Source organism: Melozone crissalis, unplaced genomic scaffold (assembly GCF_028551555.1).
Source record: "Melozone crissalis strain CALT ecotype California unplaced genomic scaffold, PUWL_Pcris_2 ptg000044l_1, whole genome shotgun sequence".
Taxonomy (NCBI): domain Eukaryota; kingdom Metazoa; phylum Chordata; class Aves; order Passeriformes; family Passerellidae; genus Melozone; species Melozone crissalis.
This window is the reverse complement of record NW_026535822.1, coordinates 7,230,301-7,255,217: the sequence shown is the minus strand read 5'-3', so window position 1 is coordinate 7,255,217 and position 24,917 is coordinate 7,230,301. Positions and strand designations below refer to the sequence as shown.

Sequence of the window (24,917 nt, the reverse complement as noted above, 5' to 3'; positions counted from 1 at the left end):
AGTATTAGAAGTGAAAAACTTCAGTGATAACTCAGCCCTCCAACACAAAACACCCTCTCCCACACAGTCAGCACTTGTCTGAAATCATTCCCCTTGGCAGGAGGCCCTGCATGGCCTGGGGAGCTCTGCACTTCAGAAATTATTCCCTGTGGAAAACACAGAAGTATCTTTATTTCCTTGCTTTTTCTGCTTCTCCTCCACAAGCATCCAAAACTTCTTTTTGGTGTGGTCACCTATAATTTGCATTAATATGATTTCTGATGGGGGCTTTATTTACCCAGCACACAGACTCAAAGGTCTCACAGCTTAAATCCCCAGGGAATTAAATTTGGGCCTGAAATCAGATTTTAAAGAAAGGAGAGCCAGGTGTTCCTGACTGTCACTGCTGTTTTGGCTGTTTCTGGGACCCACACTGAATCCAGTCCCTAACATCCCCACTATGGCCATGACCATGGGGTCCCGATAAGCAGAGAGCACCAGCCATAAACCCCATCTTGCAGTAATCCCTTCCCTTTTCCTTTTATCTTTTGCATTTAAATTATTTTTATGCATTTTATAGCACACCATTTCCTACTCAATCCACCTGAGTTATCCAAATTACATTTTTCTCCATCACACTGACATAACCAACATGGCTCACGCTCTTAGCACTGAATTTTCATGACCACATACATGGCCACAAGAATTATGATGTTCTATTTAAGTAGGTCAGGCTGGCATTAATTGTAAAACAGAGCTGTAATAAATTATTGCAGCCCAAAGCCAGAATCAGGTTTCACTAAGCTCAAACCTGCTTTTGCTTCTTTTCCTTCTGCTTTTCCCTCTTTTCCTTACAATAGTTGATGGTATTGTAAACTTTGTACTCCGCAATGTCTGTTGCCCAAAAGAGTGTGGAGAAAGGAGCTGGCTCTGTGTAATTGCACTGGAAAACGTTGTTCCAGGAAACAGATTTCATCTGTTTTGTTGGTTTGGGGTTTTTTACATTGAGCATTGTACAAAATATTAGACCATTTCTCCAAAACATGATCTTAAGGTGAAGATGAGTCATTTCACTGTCATAGCACACACAAAAGGGAGGGGAAACCAGAGTGAACAAAGCAGCAAATTCATTCAGCAGCAATTTGCACTCCATAACCCTCTGGTGATGAGGCTTTTAGGCCAGAGGAGCTCTGCTACTTAAGCAGACAAGGCAACACATTAAGCTGTTGCTTAGAGATATTGGAATATATTGCACAGAGCCTGCTCCCCGGTGAGATCCCTGAAGGGCTCCTGGCTGTTTTTCCAAGGATGCATTATAGCCCTGTTGCAGTGCTGATGTTTGTAAAGAGTCACAGCTTTTCCAAGCAGGTCAAGCAATGACAGAAGGGTGACTTTGCACAAGTGAAAGTTCAGATGGCATTAAAAAAGTCAAAATAACAACTCCTCTCACTTGGACGTGGCAGATACCAAGGGCTCTTAGCAGCTGTGTTACAACCAGCTTAATGGCAACTAAATAATGTATATTCCTGCCAGGAATGCTGATGGATCACAGCACTGCAGGACACCCTCATCTGCCAGCAGCACTGGAAGGACAGGGATCCAGGGAAGAGCTGATTCCTACCTGCTGACTCACGCTAACTTTGGGTAAAAAATATCTTTTTATTTTGGTTTTGTTTTCTCATCCTTTCAAACTAGGATTCCTCCTTATGTTTTAATCTTCAGCTGTGCTGAGGAATGCCCTTGCACACACTCTGTGCACATCTGATAAAGGCAACCAGCAGGAAACAGAGCCCTGTTAATAAATCCATGGCCAAGAGAACTCCAAAAGGAAGCAATCAGCTGTACCCCAGAGTACTGCAGCACCAGATCCCATCACATCCAAGGCTTTTTCCTCACAGGTCCCACAGACAAATTACACAAAAGTTGTCACTCACGGGGGCTAATGGAAGAACTCTGAGATAGGGAAGCACAAAAGCTCCAAGTCCAGAGGACTAACTGACCCATAGATGGATGCAGCAGATTAGCTTCTCCTGCTTCCAGAGTTCAGGAGGATGAGGCAGCAGCACCTCTGGCACAGTCAGAGCCATAGGACAGTTTTTGCCCTCTCCTCATGGCAGCACTGACACAAGGGAAGCCCCAGCCACTGCCCTGAGCCCCTCACACCCCACAAAGGTGATGAGCAGCACTGGAAAAGGGACAGTCCACTTCCAGAAATCTCCCTCTTCCAAAGGGCTCTGCTTTCAGGACACTGAGCTGGCTCAGGGCAGCAAACCAACCAAAGTACGCCCTCACTTCCAGCCCTGGAGAAAAGTAGGAATAAATGCTGGAGAGTAAAAGCATCCTGGAATGGAAGCAGATTTTAATTTCTCTCTGGAGCAAGGCTGCTGGAACCCAGACCAGGGGGGAGTGGGAGAGGAAACGAGGGTGTTGAAAGCAGCATTCCCTCTGCACTCAGATTCTCACAGTTAGGTATTAACTGCAGCAAGACTGGCACCGTGTCCTTGCTCCCACTGTCACCAGTACTCTACCAGAGCTCCCTTAATTAACACACCTGCCAGCACAGCTCCTGCTGGCAGCCAGGCAGCCTCTTGCAATGCCACTTTCCCTCCACGACTGGTGGGGCTGGGGAAGGTGTGGTAAAAGAGCCAGGGTCTCCAAGAAGTGCTGGGAATGAGGGTAACCCATTGCAGGAGCCTCCCAACCTCTTTCCTGGCTGGCAGGGAGCAAATAGCTCCAGCCAGCCACCCACCAGCTCCCAGGGCTGCAGCTTTTATTCCCCATCACAGCTGGTCTGAGGAAATTGCTGCACGGTTTGTGTGGATTGCTCCCCTGCAGAGCCAGACGGGGCAGTTATTGATATATGCTTTCCCTGACAAAAACAGGCTGTTTATGGACTCCCATTTTCCTTAAATCGCTTCCTGAACCCCTTTGCCTTCACTGCAGCTTTCAGGCGGGCAGGATGTGTCACCAGTCCCTGGATCTGTGACAATTATCACCGTTCAAAAGCACTTTCTTTGCCACAATTCACCAGTTTACCGATGGTGACATTTGCCCTGCAGCTCTTGCCTGGTTCCCTGAGCTGTCCTACAAGGTGAGCACCATCACCTGCCTAAGCCAGCCTGGCTCAATAAGGCTGGGAAGGTTTTGGGGGGAAGCAGAAGGACATCCCAGCTTTTTGGGTGAGTGTTATCCTACAAATAGCCTGACCAGGCACACTTACCTTACCAGAAGCAATTTCAGCCCATTTGATGTAATCAGTTCTGGACATTTTTCAGGACAGCAGGTCCTGTTGTGGTAGGACAAGGGGGAATGGCTTTAAACAGAAGGAGGGTGGATTTAAATTAGATATAAGAAAGAAATTTCTTTACAATGAGGATGGTGAGGCACTACCACAGGTTACCCAGAGAGGTGGTAAATGCCCCATCCCTGGGAGCATTCAAGGTCAGGTGGGATGGTTGAGTTTTGAGCAACCTGATCTGGTTGATGATGTCCTTGCTCATTGCAGGGGGGTTGGACTAGATGACCTTTAAAGGTCCCTTCCAACCCAAACTACTCCCTGATTCTATTATTAACCTGCAATGCTTTTAAAAGCCTGAACACTTCATACAAATAAATCACCTTAATAACCAGTGACTGCAAGACAGCCAGCCGAGAACATTTTGTTTTGGTAAACAGATTATTGATTGTATATCTGTGTCCTTGAGATGAACTTGACTCCTTGACAGCAGCAGGAGCCCAACAAAGCAGGTTGTCCATAATTCCAAAATAGTGGATGGCCTTTGTCTGGAGCCAGCAGCGCATCAGCTTTAGGAAGGCAATAAAGCAGCACTGATTTAGCATTGGCAGGGATTTCCCCTCCCTAAAACGCTGCCTTTTCTTTGTTTGCACAGCTGACCCAAGCAGCACAGTGTGAACATGGCTTCAAGAGGCAAAGTCCATCTCCATGGCACAGATTTGCCAGGAATAAACGCTTTGTCCCTGCTGCACTGTGCTGATGATGGAGCTGTTGGCACAAAAATAGGTCCAGGCAGCTCGTGCCCTTTGTAGCAGCATTTCCAAACCAGTGATTTCCAGGGCTTTATGCCGCTGTAATATTTATAATCAAGGAATGCCCAGCCAGAGAAGACAAGAAGAGTAAAACATTCTCTCCAAGCACTCCTCATCACACCAATATAAATAGATCTGTTTCCCCTGTGCACAGCCCCTGGCCCTGGTCGAGCCCAGAGATGCACAGAAGAAATATTTTCTCTGTTGATAGAACAGTTCCTACTGCAAAGCAATCCCCTACATGAATTTAGATCTGTTGGCAATTGTCCTCCCCAAAGCAAACAAGTTTTATTGGAGAACCAGGCAAGGAGTTCTGAAAGGAGGTGCCAGTAATTTGATTGGGGCATATAAGCAAAAGCCCCTCTACCCACACCAGGCAATGAGCTTTAATTAGTCTCCATCTCATCTCTGACAGGTTATTTTAATCAAGCACATCCTAACCAAGGCACGGAGAGCATGTTCACTATGGATAATGAGGAGTAAGGCACAAGGCAAGGGTAAAAGCACAAGGAACATCAGCACCACAGCTCCTGAAACACACAGCACCCAGGCACACAACCCCTGGCCATGGCAGCTAATTCCAAGATAATATAGACTGGGAAAAAAAGAACAGCTTTTAAACTATCCCAGAGACCAGAGATATACTTTATGCTGAAAAACAGAAAGCCTCAAAGGATTGTGGATGAAAAATACTTTAAAACCCTTTTGTCCCAGGGAATAGTTACAGATCAGCAAATGTAACATCACATTCTCCTGAATTTTTCTGCCTTCTGTATGCTATTCTCTGAAAAAAGACAACAGCAATTCCTGGAAACTGCATTCCCCCTGCAGACCTACCAAAGCCTTGCTTCATTTACAACTCCTTATAAACCACACCAGCTTTCCCAAAACAGGCAAGAAGAAAGCTCCAGGAGTGTTTCATCTTAAGAAGTATCATCCATATCATTCCTATCCAATATAATTGGACAATATAATTCCTGTTTCATTTTCCTTAAGCCCAATGTCTGCTTAGATTTTGGTCAAGGAAATATCTTGAAGAGTTCTACATTTTAAAAAAAAAAATCCCATCTGCTGAAGTCGGTTATAGCCATGTCTTTAAGAAGTGCAATGAAATGTTTTACTCCCACCCAGCTACTGGTGCACAATAATCTTGCCAGAAGAATATAAAACATCCAAAAAGAGGAGCAAAGTCAGACACTCTTCTTGGCTACTGGCTCAGATCTATGAGCTGGCCCTCCTGGTTTAATGCACTCTGCCAGGCATGGCAGTGATGGATTCCTGTTTTCCCTTGCTTTGTCTCGAAACAAAGGTCAGGCAATACTTAAAAGACTAAAAGAGAATCAAAAGACTCTTGATTTCCTTTTTCTTTTTTTTTTCTTTAGGGACATGCTGGTAAAGTGATCTTACATTGTTGCTCTATAACCTGGGGTGCATTTCCAAGAAGCTTCACGGGACTCCTGCACCTCCTGATGCGCATCTGAAGGATTTCACTGGATTTCCAAAGCCGGATCAGAGACCCAGCTGGAGGAACTCAGCCAAACTCCCCCAGAGCAGCCGAAAACAGCACAGATCTGGCAAGGTACATCTGTTTATTTGTTTATTTTGCGCATTGTAATGTAGCTCACCCTCCTCCTGCTCCCTTTGTTAAAACCAGCCACTGTTCCCTATTGAAGCAGTTTAACCCCCTGCTTCCCATCCTTTCATCCCTCACTTAGCCAGTCCTGAGTGCTGCCTGTGTCCCTCCACATCTCCCTCATTCCTGAAGGAAACATTCACCGTATTTACTCTTTCAATAACCCTGCAGAGAGAAAACCCTTGTTTCCCCCCTTCCCCGATCCGAGCAAGTGCTAATTGGTCAGACACACAACACGCACACACAGAAGCATCGTGTTGATCTGATTGCAAATCCCCATACGTCAGCAGCCCAGAGACCCTCCTCCAGCTCGGATCAGAGGGAAGAGGCTCACCAGTGAGAGCAGCAGGTGCTGGAGGAGGCAGAGGAGCCGCTTCCCAGGTAAGGGACACTTCACTCCCCATCCCCAGCGCCGGCAGTCCAGCTCACTTTACTGCTGTGCGACAACAAAAGGCAGGAGAAGTGAGGCACTTCTCTCTGCAGAGCCTGGGACCGGTTGCCAAGCCTTTGATCTTCAAGGTGGAGGGGGGTAGGGGTCGGCTTTTTGTTAATTCCCTGTGGAGGAATTCTTGGAAGTATGGGTCAGGCAATAGTGATGGATGTGGTGACTGCTACAGGTGAGATGATTCCTGCTGTGTCTCTTTCAGGGTACTTTTCTCTCTCTTCCCCGATTAATCCTGAACTTCTGAGATGTACAGCTTTGTCTATCTGTGCCAAATTTGGGGGGCTGCCAGTTGTTCGTACTGGGGATGGTTTTCAGAGTGAGTAAGTTCATAACTCACCCTTGCTTAAAGGTGTACTTTGATTGCAGGGAAATCCCCTTTAAATGTTAATTTCAGAAATACTCCCTGAACTATTTTTCCCCCTCCTTCTTTTGCTAGGGGACCCTGGGAGTGGGGAGTAGCAGTGTCAGAAACTTCTTCATTGTTTGTGAAATCGCTGTCCATGAAGAGCCTGAACTCCACACAAAGGCAGGCGCTAATTAACCACTGGAACGCTTCTGCTCCAGCACGAAAAGCAAGAGCTGTGCCAGAGAAACTGCAGCCATCCCTCCAGTCCTCCAAGGGCTGTGAACAGCCAGCCAGGCACGAAATTCCCCCTTCTGCCTCCTTGTTCCTGCCAGCCCCAAAAGAACTGTCACTTTAGACAGCTGAATGAGAGCCGCTCAACTCCCCCAGCAAAGAAAAGCCAAAGCTCACCGGAATGCTCTCAGAAAGAAGAGTTCCTTGACTTCTTCAGAAAGACATTATTCTCTTGTTTTCTTGGTTCATGGAGCCTTATGTCTTCCAAACATTTTCTTCTCCCATCACCACTTCAAAATCTAACTTCTCCAACGGGGGGGAGAGGTAAGTTAGGTGGTCCAAGAAGCCTCACAACTCACCTTTGAAAATAAGCTACATCTAAATGAGGTAACAGCTGCTTCTCACAGGAGGGGAAAAATATCCCAACCAAGCAAAAAACCTCTCACTTCTGGGCTAGTGAGGCTTTCAGTGGTATCTGGAGGTGGTCTGTGGTCAATAGGCATGGGAAACATCTTTTGGGATGATCTGAACAGCTCCTGCAGCAACGCAGGCAACAGCTGCTACCTGGAAAACAGCATGAGGTTCAACTTCACCCTCCAAGAGCAGGCAGCTGATTTCTACATTGTCCTGCCCGTGATCTACTCTGTGATCTGTGCGGTGGGGCTCACAGGCAACACTGCTGTCATCTATGTGATCCTCAAGGCCCCCAAGATGAAGACTGTGACCAACATGTTCATCCTGAACCTCGCTATCCCTGATGACTTGTTCACCCTTGTCTTGCCCATCAATATTGCAGAGCACCTCCTCCGCTACTGGCCCTTTGGAGAAATCCTCTGCAAGGTCATCTTGTCCATAGATCACTACAATATCTTCTCCAGCATTTATTTCCTGACAGTGATGAGCATAGACAGGTACCTGGTGGTGCTGGCTACGGTCAGGTCCAAGAGGATGCCCCACCGCACGTACCGAGCAGCCAGGATTGTCAGCCTGTGCATCTGGATCCTGGTCACCATCATAGTCCTCCCTTTCATCATCTTTGCCAATGTCTACACTGACGACCTGGAGATCAAGAGTTGTGGTCTCAATTTCCCCAAGCCAGAGAGGTTTTGGTTCAAAGCCAGCAGGATCTACACCCTCATCCTTGACTTTGCCATTCCACTATCCACCATCTGCATCCTCTACACCATGATGCTCTACAAGCTGAGGAACATGCACCTGAACTCCAATGCCAGAGCCCTGGACAAAGCCAAGAAGAAAGTCACCATCATGGTCTTCATAGTCCTGGCTGTGTTCCTCTTCTGTTGGACCCCTTTCCACCTGGCTACCGTCGTGGCTTTGACCACTGACTTACCCCAGACCTCCATGGTCATTGGGATATCCTACTTCATCACCAGCCTAAGCTATGCCAATTCATGCTTGAATCCTTTCTTGTACGCTTTCCTGGATGACAGTTTTTGGAAAAGCTTCCGGAAGCTGCTGGAATGCAGAACTTCTTGAACAGGGGGCTGGGGCTGGCAGGTCCCTGCCCTTCCAGGGTTTTTCAGGAGAAACTTTGCAGACTGGAGGAGTGGCCAATGAATGCACAACGTCCTTTCTTTGGTTTATATGTAATGTGTGGTCTGTTTGTAACCCTCATCAGCAACAGGGTTTGTCCTGCCCACTTGCAGCTCTTGTATTTCCCCTCTTTGCTCCCACCAACTTGCATTTCTAGACCCTGATTTTAATTTCACCCTCTGAATTACTAAGGCCAGAACATTTCCTTTTCAGGGGTGTGCTTCTGCCACAGAGTGGTCGTTTATTGCCATCTGCTGTACAGCACGGACGGGCTGGAGACCAATTTCCAGAGGAGTGCAAAGCTCAGTTCTTTATCACTGAGTTGTTAGGGAGGATTGTTTAATGGAGCAGAGCTAATGAGCACTTTCAATGAAACATCTGTAAAAGAGAGGATGAGTATTTAGAAGAGAAAAGAAACTATTTTCAATGTTCGTGTATGTTCCTGTGTGTTATGGCTTTCTTTTGATTTTGAAGGATTGTCCATCTTCCACCCCACCACAAATTTCCTCTTTTCTGACTTGTTAAATTTAGACCAAAAGGAAGATTTGAGTCTCAAAAATGGTGCCAAACAGCACACCATACAAATACTATAACAACTGTGAGAACTTGTGTTAGAAATAATTTTGAACTAGTTGTTCCTGTAAAGTGTCAAATACATATTTATTTAAGAGTGAGTAATGAAATAAACCTCATGGGGGAATAAAGAGACTGGTCCTTCTTTCACAAGAGAAAATTTATGCTACTTGTGCCATATCTTTGCTATATATATTGCATTTTGCCTATTATAAAATAAACACAGCAGGTTTGTAACAAAATTAAGGTGGTTTGTAAGCCATAAGTATAAGTAAGACTGTAGTGAGCACTGCAGATATAAAGTTTCTTCTTTCACAGATAAATAGTCAGAATACTTGAACAAAAGTATTGGAACAAAAGGACTTGACTGGAAGAGTCTGGAGATCAGAAACTCCATGTAGAATGCTTGGAAAACTCATTCTCACACTCTTTAGCCCTGCTAGTAGTGAAGTTTGTATCTTACTGCTGTTAGGAAGGCTGTCATAGCTAAAATATTTCTTTTAAGCTTTCCTCCGACCCCAGGCACCAAGCTTGGCTCTTACCTGTCCAAATCCCCCCAGGAAAAGGCAGTACAGGGAACATAAAAGGAAAGGAGGCTGCAGTTCTCAGCTTAAATGGGCTCCCAGAGCCATGGGTGGGTGTGGGTGGAGACCCCAGGTGAGACTGCTCGGGGAAATTCAGTGCCCTGAGCACCCCAACACCCAAACTGACAACCCTCAATACCTCGGGATTCCAATTTAATTGATGGAAAACTAAAAACAGATGTGTGGATACAAGATCACTCTGTTGCCTTCTCCATATTAAAGGTGCTAGCTGTGGTAGAACAATGAAGGAGAACACATTCTTCCAGGCAAACCTTCTCCAGGAATTTTGCTTTGGCGTGGTTGCCACCTGCTGGCAATGGGTTTCCCGGGTGGAAAAACCTCTCTGTGTGAGAAAACTGACTCAAATTATGTCACCTCTCACACAAGCTGCCCAATCAGCTGAAACATCGCTGTTCACTGGCACTGGGGCTCTAGGAAAGGCAATATATTTTATTAAGTAGAAAAACTACTGTATTTTTTTGCATGGAAAGGAGCTTTTCAGTGTGAGTTAACCACTTCAGACATGACAATGATATAGCTGGAGTTTTTTCCATTAAATGGAAAAAATGATATGATAGTCACAGTCACAGCATGGCTCAAGCAGAGTTAAATTTCCCAGCACTGTGTCCACTCGGGTTTGAATGTCTCTGAGGATGGAGATGCTACCTGTTCCTGTACTTCACCACCTGAACAGTGAATTTCCTTCCTGTGATTTAATGGAACTTTCCATGTTTCAGTTCGTGTCTCCTGTCACTGGATATCACTGAGGAGAGTCTGGTTCCCTCCTCTCTGAACCCTCCACGGGCATTTCCAGACGTTTCTTGCATCCCCTGCCCCTTCCCTTTCTGAGCACGGGCAGCCTCATCTCAGCATCTCCCTATGGCAGCATCCTGCTGCATCCGCGATTTTCTCCATGCCAAACACCCGACAGGAGCCTTGGCCGCTCGTGCGGGTGCCAGGCTCCGGGGGGAGAAAGATTTGGGCTGTCCAGGTGCCCTCCCGAGCCCAGGGGAGGCTGCAGCTCCCGCGGAGCCCCGGTGCGGTTCAGCCCGGCGGCACTAAGCGGCACTCGCTGCTTTCAGCTCAGCATCGCTGCATCCCCCCCCATCTCAGCATTTTCAGCCTCACACACAGCCTGGCACTCTGCTCCTGCGGGGAAACAGCACATTCGGGCTTCCTGCGCCTGGGCAGACCCTCGGAGCACAGCATCAGAAGCCAGGCTGCTTCGGCTCCTTCTGGGAGAGCAGAAAACACCTCCAGGGAGATGCTTGCCCACTCCCAGCACAATATTTCCCCAGGGAAACCCCCACGCCAGCTCATTCCTTTGAATTTCCTCCCACTGCTGGGGCTGGCTTGTCACACTAGCCCACATCAGCTGCATCCTGAACACTGGAAGCAGGAAAACAAACCCCATTAGCGATTCACTGCATAAATCCCTTCCTAAAGCAAGCACCCTGTCTGGGGTCTGCAGGGAGGCTGAATTAGGAACCCAGGCTTTCCTCCTCCTCCTAACCCCTTCCCAGCCATGTACAGAGTCAGCTCAGCCTCAAAGCTGGGTGGATTTCCTTCTGGAACAGTGTGTGCTGCATTAATGGGTGCAAAGGTGCAGGGCAGCCACCGGGAATTAGGGCTTATATTCCCATTTTTAGGAATTAGGGCTCATATTCCCACTTTCAGGAATTAGGGCTCATATTCCCACCACAGGCTTTCCATGCAGGCATCTCAGCTAGGGTGGGGGATCAGAAGCTGTTGTTGCTTTTTAAATCTTCATGCTGCAGCAATATTGGCTGTTTGGATCAATTGTCCTCATCTGAGCCGTGCTGCAGCTTGTTCTCCCGGGAAGCTCCAGTCCCCTGGGTCTTACACAGTCTCACACTGCCTCCCCAAGGCTGGTCACGATTTTTGGGTGAGAAAAGAAATAATACCCCACTGAGAGTTGAAGGCGTGGCTCTCAGAAGCATCTTGATGTGAGGAAAATATGGAAATAAAAATTAAACATGGATAAGCAAAACCTTGGACTGTGAAAGATGAGAAGCAGAAGGATATCCAGAAGACAGTGTTCAAACCAAGCCAAGGAAGAGAATTTGTCCCTTCCCTGTACAACCTGACACCTGTAGCACTCACCTTGTTTCCTTGGGACTGCTGGGAGCCCCTGGGTGCTGATGAGCCGCTGTTGGTCCCACCATAAACCCAATGAAATGACAACCCACTGGCTGTACTGCCAATTCTGGGAGAAACCAGCCCAGTTTGGTGCCTTCAGAGGGTCTCAGCACATCAAGGTTTGACATCCCCACCTGCTGCTGGAACTTCCCAGGCTGGATTCCTCTCCTAGTGAGTCAGGAGCTCACCTGAGGATCCCCTGTGGGCTGTGGGACATGGCCCTGGCAGCTCCCTGTCCATGCCCAGGGCAGAGCGTGTGGATCTTGTCCCATCCACACCACCACTGCAGCTGAGGCTGTGCCTGGAGGCAGTTTTGGGATGATAAATTTGATCTATGGCAGCTCTGAGGTCTCCAGAGGAGCTCCAGGTTTGTCATTGTGGAGTGACAGGATGAGAGGAAATGGCCTCAAGTTGTGCCAGGGGAGGTTTGATTAGATATTAGAAATATGTTTAGATTTTTTTTTTTTAGAATTTTTTAGATATTTCGAGGTTTGATTAGATTATCAGAAATATTTTTTTCACCAAAATGGTGGTCAAGCCCTGGAAAAGGCTTCCCAGGGCAGTGGTGGGGTCACCATCCCTGGAAGTGTTCAAAAAACCTCTGTGTGTGACATTTCATTTAGTGTAGTGGTGAATGTGGTGGTGTGGCTAGTGTGTGATAGTTGGACTCGTTGAGCTTCTCTAAACTTAATTATTCTATGATATCAGGGATCCTCCAAAATAATATTTCTAAAGAAACACCTGCTGAAAAGCCCCATTTCCCTCCCTCCCCCTTCTTTTGACTGGAAGCGAGGAAGAGGAGTTATTTTAAAGGCAAAGGCCAAAAATAGTGACTGTAAATATTGCCATGAGTCCTTGTTGGCATTTGTGTTTGGTAAGTGAAGATGAAGAGAGAAGGATCAAAGCTGCCTGAATGACTTTTAATTACAAGCCTTGTTTGTTCTATTTTCTCTCAGAAAAATACTGCAATTATCTAACAAAGCTCTTCAAGTGGAATTAGACACTAGCCCCAAGCTTCAAGGGCTGTTCAGTGGCTATTTTCCCTTTAAAAAAGAAAGTAAATTTGATGTGTAGATAAAAACCAGGCACTCTATTGACTGCCTACAGCCGTCAAATTTGGTGCTTCCTGAGTAAACAGAGGATGGGAAGCTTTCCTCAAGAGGAAGTCAACAGCCTGGGGTGCACCAAAGGCTGGTGTCACTGCTAAAGGCCCCCACCACAATGTTCCCTGGCTGCCTGGGGTGGGTGCTTCCCATGTGGGAAGGGGGAGTTCCCTTTGAGGGTAAAAGAAGCTATAATTTGGCAGCAAGACCATTGTCCTCATTTTCAGTTTTCCTGAGATGATTTCTTGCTGTGTCTTTCACCAGGACTTCTGCATATCTCCATCACCTCCCCTTGCTCCAATGCTTCTGCACAGGTCATGCCAGAAGTGTGAGACAACTTGGGAATTTCTAAGGTCCAAACCACCCCCTGGACAAGACTCAATAAACAAGCTGGATAAGGAAATCAGAGAAATAAGGATTCTGTTTCATAACCTTAACCCTCAAATGAGATCAGAGACTGGTAATTAAGAAAGTCAGATTTCAACACAATGAAAAATCTCCCCTGAGACCCAGCCTGCTGCTGCTCAGCATTGATGGAAATCCTACAGATGGAATTAAATTTCCTTTATCCATGTGATGGGTTCAGCAGGATCCTTCATGCCATGGCCACACCCAGCTGAGCTCCTTCATCCACGCTGACCAGGAGCTGGGGTGTGAGGCTGATGGACACCCTTTCATGATGGATGGGGCAGGTCAGAACCAATAGCTCACAGAAACATGGAATCAGAGACTCACAAAATCATGGAATCACAGAACCACAGACTCACAGAATCATGGAATCATAGACTCACAGACTCACAGAATCATAGATTCACAGACTCACAGAGTCACAGACTCATGGAATCACAGAATCATGGAATCACTGAATCACAGAAGTACAGAATCACAATTCACAGACTCAGAGAATCACAGAATGGTTTGGGTTGGAAAGGACCTTAAAGATCATCCAGTTTCAACCCCCTGCCATGGGCAGGGACACCTTCCACTAACCAGGGTACTCAGAGCCCCATCCAGCCTGGTCTCCAGCTCATCCTCCACAATTCCTGGGGGATATCCCCAGGCAGAAGGGCTCAGTGGCATCGCTGACACTCACCAGATGATGAAGCAGTTTTCCAGCCTAGCACATGCAAATTAAACCTCGGTGCAGATGCCAAAGCAAAGCACAGGGAGAGCCCTGGGTGGCTTTCCATTGCCACCTCCCAGTCACCTCTGGGATGCAGGGACAAGGACAAACACCAGCAGCAGGGGCTGGGCTCATTCTCTGCCCCTTTGTGCTGGGTCCCTGGTGGCAGGTGATTATCTCCAGAAATTTTAATGCCATGAAGGTTGGATAGATGACATTTAAGGTCCCTTCCAGCACAATCCATCCTGTGATCCTATGATTTCCCCTGTGGCTAAACAAAGCAAGAGCAGTGCAAGGCTGAGATCAGAGAAACTCCAAAATATGTGAGCAAATGACCTGTGCATGTGGAGAAGTTGCTATTAATGACTAACATTGAGCAAACATTAAATAGCCAAATCGCAATATGGGGTTTGTTTCACACAGAGGAAATCAACCTGAAAAGCCATTAATCTTAATTTCATGTTGACTACAGAGCTTCTGTTTTTATTCCTCATCACTGAATGAAATCAGCATGACATGAGCTATTCTTGGAGCATTCACTGCACATGCCCGGCTGGAAACACACAGAGAAACTGATGTTTATTGAATGGACAGAGACAGCTCAGGCTCTGCCTGGGCCCCTCTCTGTGGCCAGGAAAATGGTGATCTAATGCAGCCAAAAGCAGCCTACAGGATGATGCTGATTCTTTCAATGGTTTCCTTGGAAAAATCAAGTTTCCTGCTTGGTTTCTTGAAGGATCATTCTTCATTTCACTACACTGAAAATGTGCTGTTTGGCAGTGCTGGTGCTGCTGCAGGCTCCAGCCCTTCCTGCCTGGCTTCAGGCCCAGAGGGGAGGGAAGCAGCCATGCTCTCCCTGACCACTGCTGGCAGCAGGAGCCTCCATCAGCACTGGAGCTACATCCTCCCTCAGAAATAACACAGACTGCAGGACAAACCCCTTTTGCTGCAAGAGTGGGCTGTTGAACAGGATATGATTTCCTCTCAAAGGCCCTTGCAGCAGTTCAGCCACAGGAAGAGCAAAATTTCCAAGAATCCTGCTTATGCCAAGGGGTTGGAATTGGATGACCTTGATGTTTCTTCCAACCCAACCCATTCAAGGACTGTGAGATTCTGTGAATCCAAGCATGGGAGGTGTTGTACTGTGAGGTGAGGGTGATTCCAGCTGGGGAAGGATATTATTGTGCACTTTCTAAGCCAAGGGCAGTTCAGGGGTTGCTGAAGCACACAACTTGAGATGGGAGAAGGGGCTGTCTGTGTCCCCCAGCACTGTGGAGAGCTGGCATCACTCCTTCCCTGCAGCCAGACAGGATCTCTGCACTGAGGGAGAGAGAGCAAAGTCAGTTTGCATGGTTCAGCAGCATCATCCTTGCCAAGATACAAAACCATGTTGCTCTATTTATGGATTATTTCACTCTGTCATGCAATCTATCCAGGCTTCAGAGTGCTGAAAGCAGGAACAAAGGGAATTTGTGAGCCATGGGCCTCTTTGATTTAACAGCACCCAATCTAATAGCAATCCCTTTTCTTGGAAAAATCCTAAAACTCCCCCTTTCAAAAGGAGCTGTGACCTTGGTACTTCTGCTGCCACATTTTGAGCAAGGATGTCACAAATCCCCAGTCTAAACAGGCAACAGGGCAAGTACATGCAGCCACTGTGGGCCACTCAAAATAGGCAGGCAGGAGCTCAGACATGACAACAAGGGATCTAAAAAAACCCTGTGTCAAACATCCATCAGCATCACACAGCACATGCTCTACTTTCTTTAGTCCATCTCTGTTCCTCAGTAGTGCCAGGTCTTTTGGCTTCAGGCCTGCTCTTCCCACCTTCCATTTCCTAGAACCACAGAATCATAGATTGGTTTGGCTGGGACAGAATCCTAAAGGATGTTTCATTCCAACCCCCGGCCATGGGCAGGAACACCTTCTACTAGACCAGGTTTTTTCAATCTGTCCTTGAGCATTTCCAGGGATGGAGCAGCCACAGCTTCTCTGAGCAGCATGTGCCAGGGCCTCACCACCCTCACAGGGAAGAATTTCTTCCCAATATCCAATCTAACCTGACCTCTGGCGGGTTGAAGCCATTGCCCTTTGTGCCTGTCACTCCAGATCCTTGTCCAAAGCCCCTCTCCAGCCCTCTGGAGCCCCTTTAGGCACTGGAAGGGGCTCTGAGGTCTCCCAGAGCCTTCTCCAGGCTGAACACCCCCTGCTCTGTCAGCCTGTCTCTGTAGCTGAGATGCTCCTTTTGTGATTTTTTAGCCCTTTTTGTGATTTTCGTGGCCTCCTCTGGACTTGCTCCAACAGGTTCCCTTTGTCCCCTTCTCTCTCTCCTTCAGCCTCCTCACAAGAAGTCCTCACCACGGAGATGGGACAACATTCCCTCCTACATCTGTTGCTGGAGGATTCTGCCCTCAATCCCTCCTGTCTCAGCTCTGTGATTCTCCTCAGCAAAGGAGAAGGTTGGTGGGCAAGATCTGGTCCTTCAGGGGTTGGGGGGTGAAAATCAGGGGTGGGAATAACCAACAGATTCTGCAAAGAAACAGCAGTGAGCTCTGCTGCCCCAGAGATGCACAGGCCATGACTCAGGGCTGCAACCTGGGATGTGTCCGAAAGAGATTCTCCAGTTGAGGGACGGAGAAATTTGCTTTTGCATAAATAGCCACAAAACTAGCTGACAGGAAGCACAGCAAAATGAGTGGGAAAGAAAGCTGGAGCGCACACAGGAGCAGGAGTCCAGCCGTGGCCGCTTCCGCAGAACAGCGCAGGTACCTGCAGCCACCCCCACCTGGGCTGGGCCTGCTGTCCCTGCTCAGCCCAGCACCGTGTGTGTGGAGCACTCCATGCAACATCCTCGGCTTCTTGCCCTTCTCCTACAGTTTGTTTGCAACTTCCTCAAGAGAATTGAGGAGGAAGAGACCATCGCCACGGGCGTAGGCCTAAGACCATACTCACCCATCTTCCTCAGCAAGACCAGTGCTGCCCTGCTGCATATGCTTGTAGAGAAAGATTTTTACACTCCAAAGCAAGTAAGCAGCCTGGGCCAGGCTTTGATCCTCCCAGCAATTGCTTGGCCTCCCAATCCACGCATGCTGCTTGCTGTGAGCCTTTCAGGCCACATGGCAGTGGGGTGGGAAGGGAAGCACTCCTCTGGGGAAGCTGGCAACATTGCTCCCTCTGGCAGCTTTCCAAGTCTCCCCGTGCCTTCTCCAGGTGCCTGCCATGGTCAGCTACATCCACCAGTGGCTCATGGCCAATGATTCTGCTGAGCACAGGCTGGACAAGACCCTGCTGGATCTCACCCAAGCACAGCCAAATGACGCAGTGGTGACGCTCCTGCGTGTGGCCCCGTCCTGTGACAGGTATGGGGCCCACCTGCCCACAGGGCTCAGGGCTCACCAGCCCATCACCCTGCACAGCCTGCCCCAGGTGTCGGAGCAACAGAGACTTCCAGGGCCCTCTGGATGCTCCCTTTCCCAGCCCTGCCAGGCCAGCCCCTGAGCCTGCTGCCGTGCTCCCTTGCCGCCTCTCAGGGCTCTGTCCCCACAGGGCTGGGCTGTCTGCCTCCTGCTGGCAGGGGGGCAGTGGGCAGAGGCAGAAATGGCAGCCGGCTCAGCTGCCCCTGGTGCTTCCTCTGAGACCCTCCTGAGACACAGCTCTAACCCCACAGAGCTGCCATGGCCATGTGGAAGACCATCATGGGCTCAGCCAGGACTGCGGAGCTGGCGCAGCTGATCCTCCTGGATGTGCTGGGCAGCTGGCCAGAGTACAGCACCCGCACCTCCAATGGGGACGAAAGGGCTGTCTTTGCCCTGACGGTGAGTTTCTGCAACTGGCCTTTGCAGGCCCCAAGGCTGCCTCTCCAGCAGCTCTCCATCCTCCTTCCCCCACTGCATCTCCCTGCCTCAGGCGCTGGCCTGAAACCTGGCCCAGGGGCAGCTTCAGGCCCACCAGGCCCCGTGCTCCCCCTGCCATGCTCTCTCCTGGCCTCTCCCTGCCACGCTCGGGCCCTGCCACACACACACCTCGGCACTGAGCACTGTCTCGGGGGGCTTTGTCCTTTGCAGGCAACTGTGGTGACGTGGAAGATCCTCCAGGTGCTCTGTCTCCCACGGATCTTGAAGGTGTATTTCCCCCACCTATTTGTGCATCTGCTCTTCCAAGTGTTCTTCAGCACTCTGGATATGCCAGAGGAGGTCGACACCTTCTGGAAGGGATGCCAGGAAGAGCACGGTCTTGCCACCAGCCCCAACAGGTGCTCCATGCCACTCCTCCTGTCCCTGCCACATGGCCTGCCAAGGAGCCAGTGCTGCCAGTGTGACCTGGGCTTTGCTGTGCACACAGGTTTGTTGTGCGCACCCTGAAGTCCCTGCTCTGCCTTCTCCGCTGCGAGGATGTGGTGCTGGCAATGGAGCGCAGGTGTGCCTGGGACACGCTGCTCTCTCTTGACACTCACCACTTTGCCGTGGCTCTGCTTGCCAGGTGAGACCGCCTTCTCCCCACTGCCTCTAACATTGCTGCCCTGTGCCCAGGTGCCCCATAAAGTGTCCGTGGTGGCCATGGGTCAGAGGGCCTTGGCACTGAGGGACGGCCAAGCAGGCTGGAAAAGGCTGGCAGAGGAGGCTGCCCATCAGCAACCAACTCCCAAACGGCCCACGTCCCCTTGCTGGAAGGGTGCTGGGGAAAGATGAGAACTGGGTGAGTCACGCCTGGGAGAGGTTTGCCCCACTGCATCAGGCTCTTGTTTCCTTTTTCCCCTCTTCAGAGAAATTCGCCGCTTAGCCATCCACTTTTGTTCCGCGGTGGCATTCTACCTGCTCACCCTGCTCGGCAAAGAGATGCCATACTGGGATTTCCCTGCCCTGGCATTCCTTGTGGAGGTGAGCCTCAAGGCCAGCGCTGCCTGGCTGAGCGGCCTCCCAGCACTCTGGCCTCTGGCAGCCACAGCTGCCAGGACAGTGCCCGTGCCCTGTGCTGCTGCCTGGGCCCGGCCCTGTGCGCTTCTGGGCTCCTGCCGGCCGGCTCCCCTGTCACTGCCCTGTGCCTTTCAGGTCCTCGAGTGCCTGGACTTGAGGCAATGCAGTGACAGTGTCCTGGAGATCCTGGCACAGAACCTGCAGAGCGAGCACATGGCCAGGCGTTACTTGGCACTCCGAGGCCTCGTAGTGCTGGGCAAGAATCCCTTGATGGTGAGAAGAGGGCAGTGGCCGAAGCCGTGCAGGCAGCGTGGGGCTGGGCAACGCAGTCGCTTGGCCTTGCCTGGGCTTCGGCCGCTGGGGCAGCTCTTCCCATCTCTCCTGCTTCCCTCCCCCAGGGCTTCGGGATAGGCCTTTGGCCTTTGGGCCCTGCGGCAGCAGGGCGGCCTTTCACAAAGTCGTCTTCAGCACAGGCTGAAAAAATGCAGAGCCTGACTGAAAGTCTTGTGGAGCTCCTGGAGGAAAATGACAGCGACATGATCAGGATGAGCATTCTTCTACTCAGATATTTGCTCCTGGATAATGGTGCTCCAATAGCCACCCCCATCGCCCTGCAGCTGGCTGAGGCGCTCCTGCCACTCTTTGACAGCGTAAGGCTCTGTGCCCACAGCCACAGCCACTGGCTGCTGCCCGGACCCTTGGTGCCCTGTGCAGATGCACGCCTGTGCCCTGGGGGGCCTGAAGCAGCTGATGCTCAGGTCTTTTGCCCTTTCCTTTCATCCAGGATGACATCCAGGTGCAGCTGAGCTCCATGGCTCTCTTTCAAGAGATGCTGGACTTATTAACAGAAGAGAGAAGAAAGGCCCTCAAGTCCCACGTACGCCACAGCCTGCTCCCGCTCTACTTCCACTGCCATGATGAGAATCAGATGGTTGCTGAGGTGAGCACTTGTGGCCAGCTGCTGTCCCCCTGGCAGGGGCTTGGGCTGCCTCCTGCCCGGGCACCTTGTGGGCTGCAGCCTCCTCCAGCCTGTGCCACTGGCATGCTCCTGTGCCCTGGACTGTAGGGCCATCTGTGCATCTCTGTCCCTCTCCAGGCCGCACGGGAAACGCTGCATTCCTCAGCCAGATTCCTGAAGAGGAGGGATATAGAACAAATGCTAGACGTGGATCAGAGCCTTGGGGAGTGCCTGGTAAGAACAGCAGAGACCCCCCAGCCTCAGCATGGCCAAGGTCCCTGAGGGCGGTGCTCAGTGTGCAGGGCTAACAGCTGTGCCCGCTGCTGCAGGCAGAGGCCGCGCGGGCTCTTCTCCAGGCTCCCGTGGGCCTGAGTCGGGTGCCCATGGAGCCCCGGCCCGGCGGGGCTGCGGGGCGGCACCACGGCTCCCCGGGCAGCAGCCGGCCCTCTGCCCCTCCCCTCGGCAGCCCTTGGCCAGCGGCTGCTGGCCGCGCCTCAGGCCTGGGCGGGCAGGCGTGGCCGGCGGTGGGCGCCGGCAGCGCCCGGCCCGGGAGCTGAGCCCGCGCCAACCCTTCCCTCCTGCCGCTCTCTGCAGCTGGCAGAGGACAGGAGCCGAGCGGCCGAGCACGTGCGCAGGGCACTGCACTACCTGCAGAGCCCACAGGAGTCCCTGCGAGAGGCGGCTGTCAGGTTCATGGGTGAGTCCCGAGCCCGGGCTCCTCCCCGGCCCGCCGCAGCTCGGCCCCGGCCCCGCCTGCTGCCCCGGCAGCGCCAGCCCGGCCCGGCGCCGTGGAGCCCCGCCTGGCCTGGGCGTTGCTGCCGCCCTCTGGCAGCCGTGCCCTGGGGCGGCAGCGTGCGGCAAGGGCCCGGGCTGAGCTCTGCCTGGCCAGCAGCCCGTGTGGCCACAGCGCCGGCAGCGCTGCTGGCAGGGAGCTGTGCCGGTGGGGCCGTGACAGGCTCTGTGTTCACAGGCATGGCCGGGCGGCACCTGAGGGGGCAGCAGCAAGAGCTGCAGCTGATCTGCGCTGGTGAGTGAGTGAGGGCAGCGGGCTGACCGCTCCAGGGGGCTGGAGGGGGCAGCTGCAAGCCCTGCCCCAGCTGTGAGGGATCTGCACCCGTGGGCAGAGCACACAGAGATATCAGGGCTACGTGTGGCATTGGTGGCCAGCAACTTCGGGCTGATCCCCTTGCTCCCTGCTCCCTGCGGGCCATGGCAAGAGACGACCGGGATGGCCCTGGCATGGGGCTCTCCTTGGCTCCCTGCATATGCGGGATCTGACCTTGCCTCTGTTCCTCTCTTTTGCAGCCCTTGAAGAAATGGCATATGACAGCAGTCCTGCAATCAGAGATGCTGCAGTAGAATTTTGTTTAGTTCTCCAGGCTCTTGAGAGAGCTCCCTACTCCCCATGGCAGAAGCTGCGGGATCGATTCCGCAGTGCATGGAGGAAACGGCCTCGTCTTTGCTGCACTGCCTTTCTGTTGTGCTGCAGCTCGGCAGAGAGATGATCTGGGGCCATTGAAGCCAGCAGGAATTTTCTTTTTCTTCTTGAAGATTTTTGTGTTTGCATTTTCATTGTTGAGTATGTAAATATAAAATATCTTACAATACACAGAGTCCCAGCATCTCTCTTTTCCTGCGCAAGGTCTGTAGGGCATAAGAGAAGAGGGGGAAAAGGTTGCTTGTACTCAGCTAGCTGCCCAGGTGTGCAGTGTTACAGGGAAAATGGCCAGAAGCCTTTTGGCCTTTGGTGGTTCTGCTGAAGCCTTTGTGCTGCCCACAGAGCGGCTGGGCAGGGGCCGGAGCTGCGGGGATCCCTGCCAGAGCGGTGCCTGGAGATGGCCACAAGCCCTGTGCCGGACAGGAAGGGCCATCCGTATCCTCCTGCCCGTCTGCTGCTGGCTGCAGTGCTGAGGGCTCCCAGGTGCCTCTGGATGAGGCTCCTCTGGAGCTGCTTTGGGGCTGTCGCGCTGCTGCCGGCACCCTTGGCCAGGCTGGGGGAGACCCTGAGGGGCTGAGGCACTTGGCTGGCAGAGGCCATAAGCAGCCCCCTGGCAGCCGCCTTGATCCCGACAGCCGGCTGCTCTGGCGCTTCCAGGTCGGTGGCCGGTTGGAGGGACGCCCTGGAATCAGGCGTGGAACCCCGGTCCTGGCCTTTCAGGGCTGTGAGGCCAGCTGTTGTGGGGCTGGGGGGGTGCCCTCCCAGTGCTCCAGACTGGAGCCCCCCGCCCCTCAGCCTTAGGCATTCAGCTCCACTGCCTGATATCCAAGTCTTGTTCCTCTTGCTGTGGGGGAGGCCGAGCTCTGTGGCTTTAGGCCCCATGGAGCCAGAAGAGCAGCAGCTTTCAGCCCACAGGGGCCTCAGAAAGGCCCTCTTGGACCATAGACATTCCTGTCCTTCCCAGGCCAGGGACACATGAGAAGGCAGCGGGCACCTTCAGGGTGCCACGCTGGCTTTGCACTGGGCCACCTCCCTGTGCTGTGCACGGCTGGCTCTTTGCTTTGCTGCTCTCGGCCTTGTGTCGTCGTACTCCTCTGGCTGCCTGCAGCCAGGGGCAGCCCTATCAGGAGGGTGAAAGACCCCGTCTCCAACATCTCCAGGGGGAAATGGAGCTCTCCCAGCCCTCAGCCCACGCTGTAAGCAGAGCAGAGCCTTTTCCCCAGCCCCGTTGGCTTTCTGCCTGCTTCTGGCCCCTGGCCACCATCACCCACTGCACTTGCTCTGAGTCACCTACAGCATGCCTGGTGCCTCTTGATTTGCTGACCCTGGCATGTGAGGCTCACTGAGGGAAAGGTGGCTGTCCCAATGCTGAGGGCACACGTGGCTCACTCAGCAGACTTGAGGCTTACCCCAGCAGCTTGCAGGTGCCTTATGTGTCATGTTACAGTGCTTGTGCTCCTGCCTCTTCCTGTCCCTCTTCTCACCCTCACCAACCCTGCACCCTCTGACCTACCTTCAGTAAACCCTGTTGCATCAGACACGGTGTCAAGAGCCCTCCTTCGGCTGCCGGTCGAGCGCACGTTACAACCTCCGGGCCTGCGAGCAAGGTGGGCTGGGGGAGCTGGTCTCTCAGACCAAGAGGGAACGGCTCTCGACAGCACCTGCCCGTGGACATTCCCCGCACCAAATAAAATCATCTCCAAGTTTAGCTAGGAAGCTAGTAAGGTATAAACCATTAATTGCCTGGAAATCTGGCACTAGTCTCTGAGTTCCATTAGGTTTCTTTATTGCTGATCTAGCAGTATTAAATTTTGACTGCCATTCTTCCAATAGTCCTGATGTCAGGGATTTCATTGATTGTTGCCTCTGTTCCTTTCCTAGCTTCTAATCTTCAAGGGTATTGCTTTCTGACTACTGCCCTAACTCTTGTCTGGAGCTCAATTTCAATAGGGTCTGCTGGTTTTGATTTTCCTGGCCTATCAGTACCCCATACTCTTGGGTACACCTGATTCAATACTTGCTCTAACTAGTTCTTCTTGTTGGTTGGTCTGGTGTCAATTGTCAGTCCTACTGCTAAAACCGCTCATTTGTCTTCAGGTAGCTTCCATTGAAGTTTTCTTTTTCTAAACGGAACTGTTGCTTCTAAATTTTCAAGCAAATCCCTGCATAGGACAGATTTGGGTGAGTTTGGGAAACAGAGAAACGGATGGATTCCCATTTTCTTCTTGATTTTCCATCCAAGTGGTTTCAGGAAGAATGCATTTTCTGGCTGCCCTGTAGTTGCTCCTATTGCTTGAAGATAGTTTTCACTTTTGGGTAGCAGTGCTTGATTCAAGAGTGAAAATGTGTCTCCACTATTTCTTAAAATTTCAACTTCTTCATCATTCTTTAGCTGTATTTTAAACAGTGGCCTGCTAGGGTAAGAATTGCCAGTCTCGGTCATTTCTTATCATCTAGAGTGGCTGCAAGAGTTTTGTGTACTTTGTCTGCTAACTCTGGGCACTGGCCCTATTTCCAGTGTCCTGATTTCTTACAAGATGCACATTGATTTGGGCCCAGCTTGGTCTGTGGCTGCTTTGAAGCTCCTCTGCCTCTGCTAATTTCGCCCCTGCCTCTGCTTCAACCACGCCTACATCCGTCCTCTCCCTGGTGCTGATCCAGAGCTGCCACCATGGCTGCAGGGAGCTCTTTTTCTTTTTCCCTCTCTTGACTATCGTACACTTTCTACTTTTGATGGAGTGTCTAAAAGCTTGCGTGACTGCTCAATGTTCTTCGAACACTTCTCAAACTCAGAGGGGCTTGGTGCTGTGACCATTTCCCTGGGGTGTTCCAGTTGGTGTTTATTTATCAGTTATCGTACAATGGTTTGTTTTCATGTACCCCGTATTTTCCCCAATTCGGTTAACCCCTAGGTTTTGCCCTCCCTCAAAGCTGTCCCTCATGCCATTCCCCACTCTTTGTTCCAGCTCCTTCCCTGCCTCTCCAGATAATCCAGCTCTTTATTCCTGAACCTTCCCTGTCACTTTTGCCTTGGACCAATCCCTGACTGCACCACCCCTTTGGAATTCCTCTGTTGCTGGATGCCGCACTGGCCCATGTGACCTACCCTCTCCTCCCATCTGTCCTAATTAGTCCCAAGCAACAGATGGAATCCCCTCGCTCCTCCCCTGCAGATTCCTTATTGCTCAATTGTTTGTATCCACCCCCTGAGTTGTACCCCGATAAAATCCCATGCACAGAAGTGCTGGCGGCTCTTTGCTGCTGAATCCTTCCCTTGGAATAAACCTTGGCCTGTGGAACCTCAGCATCGAGGAGCCTCCTCCTTCTCTTTGGCCTGCTCCGTGCTGCAGTTAGGAGATCCTGAACCACTGAGCAGTGGCTCACCAGGGTCAGCCGCGGGCAGGACCCACGCCTTGGCCGTTCCCCACTCCTGGCGCAGCGCCGCAGTTTTCCCAAGAGCCAGCCCGGGCTCCGCTGGGCTGCGTCAATGGGGAACCTGTCCCAGTGCCTGACTGTGCTCTGGGTGAAAAACCTTGATCTGATATGGAAATGAAACTTGCCCTGTCCCAGCTCCCTGCCCTTTTCTCCAGTCCTATCACTGGTCCCAACAGTGACGAGAGCTGCAGCAGCCCCTCTGATTCTGTCCGGAGGATGTTGAAGACCACAATGACGCCCTTTACTCTCCTGCAGGCTGAACAAAGTGGCTTCAGCTGCATCTAGGGCTTCCCCTCCAGGCCATACTCCATCCTTGCAGTCCTCCTTTGCATTCTGGCTAATGGTTTCATATCTTTTGATATTGTACTGCCCAAAACTGCGCCCGTCTGCTTCCA

General features: G+C 51.2%; 1 protein-coding gene across 1 annotated transcript; it reads left to right on the top strand.

Moving 5' to 3' along the window:
* Positions 1–7,182: 7,182 nt before the first annotated feature.
* On the top strand, positions 7,183–8,178 carry LOC128942843 (neuropeptides B/W receptor type 2-like). The gene has a single exon (XM_054285486.1). The coding sequence runs from the start codon at positions 7,183–7,185 to the stop codon at positions 8,176–8,178; it is 996 nt and encodes a 331-aa protein (XP_054141461.1).
* The last annotated feature ends 16,739 nt before the right edge of the window (positions 8,179–24,917 follow it).

Excerpts from the sequence above, each read along its gene's own strand:
- LOC128942843 (XM_054285486.1), top strand. The coding sequence starts at position 7,183 with ATGGGAAACATCTTTTGGGATGATCTGAACAGCTCCTGCAGCAACGCA.